The following is a 13,849-nucleotide window of genomic DNA, read 5'->3' on the forward strand; positions in this document are numbered from 1 at the left end:
TACTACCGAGGCAGAAAACGAATTACAGATAGAACGCAGAGGATAACTACAATCCACTCTACTACCGAGGCAGAAAACGAATTACAGATAGAATGCAGAGGATAATTACAATCCACTCTACTACCGAGGCAGAAAACGAATTACAAATAGAACGCAGAGGATAACTACAATCCACTCTACTACCGAGGCAGAAAACGAATTACAGATAGAATGCAGAGGATAATTACAATCCACTGTACTACCGAGGCAGAAAACGAATTACAAATAGAACGCAGAGGATAACTACAATCCACTCTACAACCGATGCAGAAAGCGAATGAATGACACTAAACAGTGAAAAATTATAATGGGCTGTAATAGACGGACCTGTGTAGTAGTTTTCATTGAACTGATGTATATAATGTATTCTAAACTGTTATGTGAATGTACAATTGCAGTACACGTAGACCTTAAAATCACTGAATAATAAATACAGCACTAAGCCAGAAACTTTTTTCTTCTCACATTATTGCATAGTAGGTACCTAATCTGTCTTAATTATTTGCGGAGTTACTTCCTAGCTCCTACCGACTTTGAAATTTTTGTGTAGCATCTTTTTTTCTGGACTGAAACTAATACATCCAAATTTCTCCTCAATACGCTCTTTTGTGTGGAGAATTGCAACGAGGATTTCGGTCTTTGGTTAGTTGCCGTGATCTATTTTACATATTTTACGTTTACTGAAAACTCTTTTTAACTGAGGCATTAGAAAATGTTAGAACAAATGGAAAAGAAATAACTTTTCTTAATTCAGGAGAAACTCTAACTCCTACACCATATATTAAGTTAAATATTGTGTTCCAATATTCTTCAGCTGGCATGAAGTATTCAGTCCTTGAAAAGAATAGTTGAATATTGCATGTGCGAGCCATTTTTGCCAACTTCCTGAGAACTGACATTATTTATTTATATTCAGCACTAGCCGTACCCGTGCGCTCCGCTGCGCCCGTTAGAAATAAATATAAAGTAATTACATAATTAAAATAGGACGTTTGATCCAGGGAACATTCGTGTTTGATAGAAGGATAAATCGTTTAATATGTTACTTAATTTAAATTGCATCGAAATAATTAAAATGCGATCATTTCGGTCCAGAGAGCACTCATTTGGTGCAATGACAATTCCTTTAACATGTTTCTTAATTGTTATTACATGCAACCATAGTTTAATGAACATTGACATCATTTAGATTTAATGTCTATACTTTATTTTACTTGCTATATGTTTCCATTGAATTATAGTACCTTAATTTTAACCCTTCTTTACTACGTATTCAGTAAATGGCGTTTGGCCCACTATGGTTCTGAACCCTTCAAATAACTTAAATTATATTATATTATATTATATTATATTATATTATATTATATTATATTATATTATATTATATTATATTATATCAGAAGTTACTGTAATAACATTATAGCATTATGTCCATCTGGAGAAACTACACTTTCCAATGGTGAAATAATAATTAATTATACAAATCGGTTAATTTAGCTTCCGATATTACTTCATACAAACACAGAAACATTCTCTGTAGGCTATCTTTCATAGCTTTCGATTGTTGCTGTCCAAGGCCCCTTATATACGAAGTCATTTGTTTTTTATTTCATTATACTGCCATAGATGGCAGTTATTTTAATTTTAAAACTCATTTATCTCATTAAATATCAGTCCTATCAAAATTTTGTAAGGAATAAAATTTATCTAAAATTATTTTTAAAGAAACTTTTGTTATGTAACATTTTTCACAAAAATCAATAATAAGCGAGATATTTCGATTTATTTAATTCAGGCCCCCTTAAAACCCCCCTTTTAAATAATGTATTTTGAATGCAATATAGCCTAAAATCTAAGTTCCAACGAACTTAATTTATATTCCAATTTTCATCGAAATCGGTTCAGCCATTATCGCGTGAAAAGGTAACAAACATACAGACAGACAGATAGACAGACAGACATACAAACAAAAATTTCAAAAAAGCGATTTTCGGTTTCAGGGTGGTTAATTATATATGTTAGGACCAATTATTTTTGGAAAATCGAAAATTACCAGGAAAATTTCGGCTACAGATTTATTATTAGTATAGATTATTGGTTTAAACACAGTGTGTATTAATCAATTTAATCTTAGGTAACAGAAAATAATATATTTGTTAACGTTCGTACATGGGGCAGTTTAGAGAGGGCGGGACCAGACAAGTGACTGAGCATTATTGCTACTTTCTCTCCCATTCTTCATGACCCGTAGCGGTAAAAATTTGTTCTCCGAACCGACACCATACCCCTGAAGTTCATTGTCAGGCAGCTACCCGCATCCTTGAACAGTGTCCCTGTAATTTCTAGTCACTCAGAATTTGGAAGCACGGGAGGAAGTCGGTGAGTAAAGAGTCAAAAACCTTCGCACAAAATTACAAAATCCAAGCTACCCCCAATAGATTAAGCACAGTTCCCAATAATATAATCCGTAAACGGATACTTGAGAATCAATTGTTATTTTATGTGAACATTTATTTTTTAATTAACTAAGGAATTTAGTGGACCTTCAGTAGCTGTGAGAATTCCATACAAAATACACACAGGCAATCATTCCATACACCATTCCACATTTTGTGGAATTCCACACACTTCGGCAATACTGCGAGGCTGGTCTACGCTACACCCGTGATGAGATGAGATGAGATGAGATGAGATGAGATGAGATGAGATGAGATGAGATGAGGTGAGGTGAGGTGAGGTGAGATGAGATGAGGTGAAGTGAGGTGAGTTGAGGTGAAGTGAGGTGAGATGAGGTGAGGTGAGATGAGTTGAGGTGAGGTGAGGTGAGTTGAGTTGAGGTGAGGTGAGTTGAGGTGAGGTGAGGTGAGATGAGGTGAGATGAGGTGAGGTGAGGTGAGATGAGGTGAGGTGAGGTGAGTTGAGGTGAGGTGAGGTGAGGTGAGGCGAGGTGAGGTGAGGTGAGGTGAGGTGAGGTGAGGTGAGGTGATGGAAATTTGTTGGATGCCACAAGGAAACCGGAGCTCCCAGGGAAATCCCCTATGTTAAGGCTGGTCCACAATTAACCGGGAACGATAACGGAAATATTGTTAAAATAAATGTATTTAAATGTGAGCATTCATAATTAGAGAGAAGGTTGCCGGAACGGGAACGTGAAAGTTAAATGTGAATGCTCACATTTAAATACATATCGTCAAGTGAATGCAAGAACTAGGTAACTCGAAATTTGCGTTTTTTAGTTATCTCTGTTAGAGCCTAGCAAAAATACGATGAAAGAGTAATGGAAAGGAGAAAAATTCTCTCCGGCGCCGGGATTTGAACCCGGGTTTTCAGCTCTACGTGCTGATGCTTTATCCACTAAGCCACACCGGATACCCACCCCGGCTTCGGGCAGAATCGTCTCAGATTAAGTTCCAACTCTTGGGTTCCCTCTAGTGGCCGCCCTCTGCACTACGTCATAGATGTCTATGAACGTTGGACCGAAGTCCACACATGTGCTGAGGTGCACTCGTTATGATTGACTAGTTGGCCGGGATCCGACGGAATAAGCGCCGTCTATGACGTAGTGCAGAGGGCGGCCACTAGAGGGAACCCAAGAGTTGGAACTTAATCTAAGACGATTCTGTCCGACGCCGGGTTGGGTATCCGGAGTGGCTTAGTGGATAAAGCATCAGCACGTAGAGCTGAAAACCCGGGTTCAAATCCCGGCGCCGGAGAGAATTTTTCTCCGTTCCATTACTCTTTCATCGTATGATGACGCAGAATATCTGCATGGAAATATCATATGTACTTCGGTACATTAAAATAATATATATATATGATATGCGTAAATCACTTCGTGATTTAAGACGGCGCTTATTCCGTCGGATCCCAGCCAACTAGTCACTCATAACGAGTGCACCTCAGCACATGTGTGGACTTCGGTCCAACGTTCATAGACATCTATGAAGCAGTGCAGAGGGCGGCCACTAGAGGGAACCCAAGAGTTGGAACTTAATCTGAGACGATTCTGTCCGACGCCGGGGTGGGTATCCGGTGTGGCTTAGTGGATAAAGCATCAGCACGTAGAGCTGAAAACCCGGGTTCAAATCCCGGCGCCGGAGAGAATTTTTCTCCGTTCCATTACTCTTTCATCGCATGATGACGCAGAATATCTGCATGGAAATATCATATTATGTACTTCGGTACATTAAAATAATAATATAAATAATACTAGCAAAAATAGCACAGAATGTAATGCAAGAACTAGGCAACTGATCGAATGACACCAGCGATATCTGTTTTCAAATGTAACAAATAGGTAAAAGAAAACAAGACATATTCCTTAGTGCAATAAATAAGTAAACAGACACTATCTCAAAATATGAAACATTGAGTTACCTAGTTCTTGCATTCAGGTGACGATTATATTTTAACAGTATTTCCGTTCTCGTTCTCACTGTCGTTTCCGTTTCCGGTTTATTGTGGACCAGCCTTTACCTGGACCACGGATTTGTCCAACACAAGTTATAAATCAGGTATACACCGAGCTTCGAACACGGATACACAGGATTATAAGTCCAGCGTTCTAGACTAGCCACTAGACTGTCATGGCGGCTATTAAATAATTATCATTAGTTTAAATAGAATCAAAACCACAAATACATGTGAGTCTGCCCTACAGTAATGTTACAGTTATTATATTTGTATTTATGTAGGCCTACTTCTCTGATTAGTACATGTTTCGTGGTGTCAGTGTGTTATTGTAGGTCAAAATGACGAAGTAGCCTATAATAACTATAAGGCACAGTCTACATTAAATATGGCAGAGGAGAAGGTGGAAATATGGGCTACCTCGTTTTTTTCTATATATTATGGTATTACTAACAAGGAGAGGGCACGCTCTTTATATCACCGAATTAAATAAGATTGTGTGAGATGAAAGTACAAGAAGTACTGTTTAAAGTCATACCTGGTATGGGTGGCAAATGACCCCTCGTTTTGGAAATATTGGCTATTGTTTGTGACATACTTCCGTTAGGTGCCTAATAGGGAAGCCTTAGACTATGTAACAGCGTAGCTCATACGGTTGGATGCTGAATTGTCATCCAGGTAACCCCAGTTCGAATCCTCTTGCCTTTTTATGTTTTGAAACATTATTATTATTATTATTATTATTATTATTATTATTATTATTATTAGAACCAAAAGGACAGTTTGGCCCAAGAGTGCAATTTCAAGTAGATGAACTAACTTCTAAATTCGTAAATATATGCGTAACACGTTCTTCATCAGGACAGCTGACATCTCAACTCCATAAACAATACCTGGAGAAAGTAATAAAGACATATGTGAAAGAGCAGCCATTTCTTCTAATTCTGGACTCGTGGGAAGGGCAGGTAAATTCTTCTTTGTATGATGAAATATTTACAAATGAAAAACATGAAGTAACGTGCAACCTTAAAGTGATTTGACCCAAATGTACTGAATTATGCCAGTCCTGCGATGTTTATTTTTATAGACATGTGAAGATTTTTATCAAATATTTGCAAAATAGCTCTTTCCTTTTACAAACTGGACGACAAATTGCTTCAAGGGAGGATGCCCTCAAAATTCACTCCTTAATTCACTTTCAGTTGTCAGCTCCTATATTCAAAGCCATGTTGAAATATGCTGGTATGTATCAAAATTAATAAACGAACGAGAAGTGTTTGTGAATGTGAAGAATGTCTGTTTCGCAGCAGAAGTGCGGAAAAATGTGTGTGACTGTGGACAACCTTCTTTCATTTGCTGTGCATGGTGCAGGAAATATGTATGTTTTGTGTGTTTTTATGACATTTATTATAATGAATCATGCACAAAATGAAGTGGAATAGAAACAGAACAGACACCATTGACCTGCCTACGTGAGCAATATTTCCTTGTTTATCCTTTACAATACAATGTTAGTTAATTAGTAATTTGTTTACAACATGATGAAGCGTTCAATACATTGAGAAATATGATATATGTAAATAGATTACTGTGATCACACTATTAATCATTATTAAAAGAAAAAATATATAGGACCACTTAAGATTCGGACTCAGGTTGCCTGGATAACAACTCAGAACCCAACCAGATGAGCTACGTTTTTACACAGTCTAACGCTTCCCTATTAGGCATCTAACGGAAGTATGTCACAAACAATAGCCAATATTTCCAAAACGAGGGGTCATTGGCCACCCATAGCAGGTATGACTATAAACAGTACGTCTTGTACTTTCATCTCACACAATCTTATTTCATTCGGTGATATACAGAGTGTGTCCTCTCCTTGTAAGTGGAAAAGCTCTAAAAGTACATTTCGTGTCCATCAGTCTGCGTGCACAAAGACACAAACCAGTTGCCTTTGTGGTGTGGATGTGGTGTGTTCTTTATGTTTTTCATCAATTTCAAAGTTTTTGCAGGTATGTAGTTTCAATTTTATTGAAAGAAATATGTTTCGTGTTTAGAAATCACTCTCAATGTGTTGCACTGATTAAGAATAGCTCTATCACATTTTAAGAATAGCTCTATCACATTTATTTAGGACAATTGCCATGCATAATCTTAGAAACCTTCATGAGTCGATGCTGCTAATATGGGCTACCGCTATGTGTCAAATATGGGATAGGTAGCTCATACTACCAGCACGGAAACACGTCCCGTATTTTCACTATAATGATTTGCGTTATTTGTTACAGAATACTGCCATTCATGTGACAAAGGTTTCCTACTTATGTTTCTTTGTTAGACCCTACTACCTATAGAGGACCAGTTCGTATTTCTTTCAAAAAGTAATTGTATGCAAATATCTATTGCATTTAAGATGGAAAAATTGTATATGAATAATTACTCTGTATGTAAATAAAGATTTCCAAGCAATATGAAACACCATTTTCCATTATTATGAGGAAAACAAAATGGTAGCCCATATTTTCACCTTCTCTTCTATCTTTTGCTGATAAAAACGCGGTATAAAGCAGCAGGAATACATTTCCCCGTCTTCTTTTTATTAGGTAATGGTGTTTTGCCCAGTTCGTAAAGAAAACCCATAGAGTAGAATTTATTTCCAAGTACCTAAGTCAGATGAATTAAAAAGATACAGAATGGCATCTTTATTATAAATGCTGGGTGTGGCTAAATATTTTACATACCATTTTAAATATGTATATTATATTGAATAGTTTAATGATCCATTTTTTTTTTCAAATTATGCTTTAATTACCCTTTCCCAAAGCATTAGCATGCCTGTATTTTAGGACAAGAATTGAATAGCTTGGTATCAAAGTTAGACTACTTTTGCTTTTTTTACAAGAGAGGTGAAAAACTAGATCCTTGGAAACCAATGTCATCGTTATGCGTACATTTTTTTAAACATTCTCATGGGTCATAAAATATTTTTTCAGTCTAAAAAACGATCAAAATTAATATTCAGGTCGCAATTTAAGTTTAAAAAGTGAAGTTGTCCATCTCTCATGGAGTTGTCTGTTTTTTTTAAACAAAATGAAGCCATTTTTAAAGTGGACTTGTTTGTTTTTGAAACCAAACAAAGCCATATTTAAGGTGAAATTAACTACTTTTGAATCTAAGTCTCTTCTAACCGGTTTCAAAGCAAATTTACGTAAAACAGTACTTATTCATCCACAAACCGATTATATAAACAATCAGCCATGTTGGATTCGCGATGCGTGATAGGGAAAGGTGGTACGAATGTGGGCTTCTCATTGGCTACTGAAGGAATTCTCCTAATTTGAAATCAAGCCACAGTCAAGTTGCCTATATTTTGATTCTAAAGCGCACAATTAAGTGCTATTTTCGCTCTGTTCTGTCCGTTTTTGAAACTAAACAGTTCCAGAATCGCATTCAGCATACAAAATTCTGTGAGAAACAATTGAAATCGCAAAAATGGAGTTGTCTAACTTTGATACTATAAAAAAATTGAGTTTTTCAAAGATGGGACATGACAGGAGCGTTGCGATCGGACAAACAACTGAATGTGACATAGCGTGGTAGGCCTGTTGCTATGGTAACAACTGTTGAGTTGCCAAACTTACCGTTCCCACGTGGCGAGTGCTTAACAGCTTTCCTGGCGACATTGTGTACACAATTTAGCATCGGTACATTTCGTCTTTGACTCTCTGTCGATTTCTGTGTTGTTTTCTTACCTTCGCGTCAATTGTCAATGAGCGTTTTAACGTCAGCCATTTTAACGTCAATTGCTAGCTTCCATCAGTTGGTAACATAGCATTGTAGTTCCAAGATCGGCCGCTTAACTGTCATGTTCCATCCTCAATTGGCCATTGTTAAAATGATATTGTTCATCAATGTGTAGGTCTGCTTCATAATATTTTATTTCTTCCACAATAAACTACAAACTATAAAAATAAACCTTTAAATATAGTCAGATGTAGCCTACTAAGGTTTATTAACATTACTACAACAGTAATTTCTGAACCCAACTACAATAATTGTAAATATACTTGTTTGTTTTCCATTGTACGCATCCCAGTGCAAATTTGATTATATTAAAACTGGTACGCCTACTTAATAAACTACAATATGCTTCAAGATTGCCAGTTCAATGTTAAATATAATGACTGAAAACTGCCTCCCAGTATTCAGTGCCTGTTGATGAAGTGGTCATGTCTCCGGGATGTCTACGAGTCTGATCATCACAATCATCCAAACTTGCTTCACCATTGGACAATCTACTCCCAAATCCGGTATGGAACCCGAGATACTGTTGCTGTAGAAAGAAAATAAGCAAATTTGTTTAAACCTGTTGGCTCCAAGTGATCGTAATTTTAATTTGATAACTTTTTGTTTGTAGTTTTTTTGTAGTTGGTTATTTAACGACGCTGTATCAACTACTAGGTTATTTAGAGTCGATAAAATTGGTGATAGCGAGATGGTATTTGGCGAGATGAGGCAGAGGATTCGCCATAGATTACCTGGCATTCACCTTACGGTTGGGGAAAGCCTCGGAAAAAATTCAACCAGGTAATCAGCCCAAGCGGGGATCGAACCCGCGCCCGAGCGCAACTTCAGAAGGCAGGCAAGCGCCTTAACCGACTGAGCCACGCCGGTGTCTTTAACTTTTTGTTAACCCCATTGATAACACATACAGGGTGATTCACGAGGATTTACAGTCCTTCACGGAGCTTATTTCTGAAGACATTTTGAGCAAAAAATGTCATACAGCATAAACATAGTTCCTATTCTCAATATTTTCAGAGTTACACTAATTTAAAGTTGTTTGTAAAATACGTTTTTTCTTTATTTTGAAGGTAAAAGAATAATAGAAATAGGGAATGAACCATTCAGAAGTATCATTTCTTTAATTGGCAAGTATTATGAAGCTAAAAATGTGCTGTGAACTCCTTAGTTGCTTCATACAGACATCTTTTTCTATTTTTAACTAGAAAATTACATTATTCTTACGCACTTACACAACAATTATTAGAAATCACACCACTTTCACCGACTTAATTATTTGCAGTTCATTTTTGCATCCTACAGTCTTGGAAAGGTTACAACACATTTTAAAAAATGTCGCCGTCCGCTTGAGTACACTTGGCCGCACGCTTGTGAACGGCACTCGTCGCGCTACGTAACTGCATACGGCTATCTTTGATTTCCGTAGCGCTCGCGCTGGCTGCTGACTGCACGCTGACCAAGATCACGCGTTCACAGCAATGCGTTCCAATAACGAAACGTAACTCTGTAAATATTGAGAATAGGACCCATGTTATATATGACATTTTTTACTCAGAATATCTTCGGAAATAAGCTTCGTAAATGACGGTAAATCCTCGTGAATCACCATGTATAAACTTTGTTAATAGTAAAGATAAGTCAAAGAACAAGAGTACATCTACCTGACTGTGGTGAATCCAAGAAATAAGACAAGGCGGATGAAGTAAAGGCTTTCCTGCCTACCATCCAATACACTATCACTACGTACTGTATGCACTTAACCTAGCAGGCTAATGTATTTGTCTATGCTCTCAACTGTTCCGTATGTTATGTCAGAGGGGTAATTACTTCAGTTCTGTGAAATTAAGAACTACATACAGGGTGGAAGTGAAATAACCGTGCAGATTTTCAGAGTGAATAGCTCATGTTGTATGTAACAAAAAACTATAACATATTGGTGGAAAGTTAGTAGTTTTTCAGAAAAAAAATTTCTCAAATGTTTAACAACCTCTTATTCGGTAACTATTGCGAGTAGGATCGTGATTTTTGTTCACATCGATAGGAAAACAAATAAAGAATAATTTATCCCTCTGGCGTATTCCAATAGTGTGGGCGGTTTTCGTGTAAATTTAATTTTAAAAACCTCTAAATTCAAGCCACTGGACGTTGCGAGTTGGTTGCAACACAGCGCCAGAGAACAGCTCATCTAGCGAGACACACCGTTGACATCTGTATCACGAGAAGAGTATGTTAGCGGCGATGTTGCCGGTCTGTTGAAACTTCAAACTTAATTTCCTAAAACCGTGCATTTAATCACAAAACGTTATATAGGTTTTCTATACATTTAAGCGTCCCTTTCAATCTTAAGGTTATTTCTCTTCCATGCTGTATAAATAACTGTAGTTACTGAATAAAGAAATTGGCTGGGTCATTAGCTAAGAAGAAACTGACTTTTGAAGGATGCACTGGGAGAAATAGTTAACGGGAGAAAAGTTCTGGGCAAAAGAAGATATAAGATTATAGACGAATATTAAGATAATATATGAATCATATGCGGAGACTAAGAAGAAGTCGAAAATTAGGGAAGATTTGAGAATAAAAATTAATTTGTAATACGTGAATCTTTCAAGGAATGTTGGAAAGCTCAAAGAAATTAAATAATTAACATAACACATTGACTGCACATGTTTAACAAAAAATTGTCACACGAAAATTAAAATTCGTAACATTCACGTGACAATGTCAGTGGACATTATACGCACCGCTGATTCCGCCTGAGAAACCACTAAATACCTCCCACATATCTGGACTGATATTTGGACTGCCTAAACAAAATGTTGTGTCTATTCGTACTTGCTAATAATGCCTCCACTTTTCGTCTCATAGATTTCTTGCTGCTCTCAGTTTCCTAGGACGTTCTTCTGCTGGGAACAGGTGTCATCCGAGAAAGTTGCAGTACAATTCAACCACTGATTGTTCTTAGCTAAAAGTGTCCTAAGAGTTCAATTACTTTCAGTCCATTTTTTAAAACATTCTATATAAAATATCATAAACAATCCTTTTTTTAAGGAGGGAGGGAGGGAACATCCCACGCACTACGACCTGAGATCTATTGTACACCCACTATATGGGATGACTTGCGTGCCCACCGATTCTCTACGCGCACCGACCTAACCAATTGACCCTCATAACGACCAGTCCCTATAGCCAACAGAGTCCATGTACCACTCTTGCTTTGGCAACCCCCCAAGGCTCCCTTAACGGTCCGAGGCGGAAATCCTCCCCCGAGAAGGTCTGTCCCGGGTTCCGTTGCAGAAACTATCCATCATCGCATGAATACAATCCACGGAGGCAGGTCGAGAGAGCTAGCAGCTTCGGAGGTCCACCTGTAGAGCGATCTGAAAACCAGAAGAAGTAACGGGATGATGAATGAGAGGATGATAGGGGAGAAAAAGAAGTGGCGAAGATGAGTGGGGTTCCAATCACCTAATAAAGTTACCTGATATTCATCCATAGGAGTGAGGGAAAAACCTCACCCAGGCAAATCGTCCCGACCGGGAATCGAACCTGGGTCCGCTGGGTTCGGAGTTAGACTGGAAAACTCCTCAGCCACAACGGTGGACTTTAATAATCCTTACAATGCCACAATGTCATCAGTACAGTTCACTAATTTCTTCAGTATATAGTGAAGAACATGCGTTTCCCTTTCAGAAAAAAAAAAACACTTTGTCCTCGCCAGACATGTAATAACTCCCTCCGCGTAATCTGCGCTCCTGAACCTGAAAATAAATATATGTACGAGTATATCCGAAAGTGGCGAAAAGATGCAGTTTAATTTTCTACCGCTAACCACTGTAACGTTACTTCAATGTCACGCCTAATAATAATCCATATATCTCGGGCTGTAATTATTCCGCTAAACTGAAACATCGATTCCAGAACCGTAAAATTCCATTTTAACATTACTCAGGAAAATAAAACTCACTTGGATGAGGCTCGAATTCGCACGGCAAGCAGAACCGTCTGAGCTAAATAAACGAGAGGAAAGAGCACACTTCTGAGTGGCGTGACAATCTCCTTACGAACGTTATCGTATGAATCGCGCTATGAAGCAACCTCCAAGAGTCGACGTAAAGAGTATTTATTTTTTTTCATCCAATAGAATACGTCTGTTACGGTAACAATTAATATTAGAGGAGACAAATTCGCTTCGGTGCCGGGATCGAATCCGGGTCCTTGGTTCTACGTACCATGTCTCTTCTAATATTAATTGTTACCGTAACAGACGTATTCTGTAGGACCAAAAATTAATCTTTACTGTAGATTCTTCGAGCAACAGTGCATATTACTGTGGAATCCCGGCCACCAAGTCACTCAACTGAGTGCGTTCCTTGTATAATGGCAGTTGACTCAATATAAAAATGTCAACATACATGTTGAACTTGGAGGCAGGCCACAAAGGGAAAAACACTGGAGGAGGGGGATTCGATCCGGTGCTTTGGATTGAACTTTGGCGTAGCTCAATGATTAGAGCGCTTGATACGTAGAACCAAGGATCCGGCTTCTATCCCCGCAGCCAGAGCGAATTTTTCTCCTCTATATTAACTCCAAGAGTCGGCCCATTACTTTGTCTGGTACTGTACACTCGATATTCACACGGGATATGATATGATATGATATGATATGATATGATATGATATGATATGATATGATATGATATGATATGATATGATATGATATGATATGATATGATATGATATGATATGATATGATATGATACGATATGATGATATGATATGATATGATATATGATATGATGTGATATGATATGATATGATATGACATGACATGATATGATACGATATGATATATGATGTGATATATGATATGATATGATATGATATGATATGATATGATATGATATGATATGATATGATATGATATGATATGATATGATATGATGATATTTATTTGTCAGCCAACTTTACAATTTACAATTCACAATTCACAGTTATGATGGACCATCACATTTCTGCTTTTCGATCCACAATCCCTTTAATACATATGACTCTTTTCTATTAATATATTCATTTGCCAAGATTTCTTGATTACTTTCTATTCTTCTGTTTTCACTGAATTACTACATATCCTTCCTTATCTATCCTCTTCTATTCTCTCTCATACCTAGACTGTCTTCCTCTCATTTTTCGTTTTCGTATTAAATATTGCATATTCCTTTCCTTAATAATTCACATTTTTTCATCCATTTTCTTCTCTACTCTCAAATCTACCTACTCTTAATCATTCTTTTCCAGCTATATTCACATGGGATATAGTAAAAGCTGTCATTAGTATCATAGCCCTCTGAGGGCTATGCTAGTATCCATGAGACAAAGAGACGTTGTGATTTCCTTTCTCATTAACAGTAATGGGAAAAATACAACCTACTTCGTTTCTAAACAACTTACTATTGCTTTCTTCCTAATTTAGATCACAGGAAAATTTTCACAGTCTAGATAAAAAGAGCACAGTCAAATCTTCTTCTTCTTCCCTTCAAGTATTAGGCCAAGTGGCTTGTTACGATCTCACAGTTGAATTTTCAATCCAACACTTC

At 37.3% G+C, this 13,849-nt stretch overlaps 1 protein-coding gene across 1 annotated transcript in view; it reads right to left on the reverse strand.

The window, feature by feature from the left end:
- Nucleotides 1-8,372: 8,372 nt before the first annotated feature.
- LOC138713700 (uncharacterized) overlaps nucleotides 8,373-13,849 on the reverse strand; it is a 34,941-nt gene continuing 29,464 nt past the window's right edge. The window contains exon 9 of the mRNA XM_069845996.1: nucleotides 8,373-8,785. Within this exon, the coding sequence (XP_069702097.1) occupies nucleotides 8,624-8,785 (162 nt within the window). The 3' untranslated portion in view covers nucleotides 8,373-8,623. The remainder of the gene's footprint in view (nucleotides 8,786-13,849) is intronic.

The sequence above is a fragment of the Periplaneta americana genome, chromosome 14 (genome assembly GCF_040183065.1).
Source record: "Periplaneta americana isolate PAMFEO1 chromosome 14, P.americana_PAMFEO1_priV1, whole genome shotgun sequence".
Lineage (NCBI taxonomy): Eukaryota > Metazoa > Arthropoda > Insecta > Blattodea > Blattidae > Periplaneta > Periplaneta americana.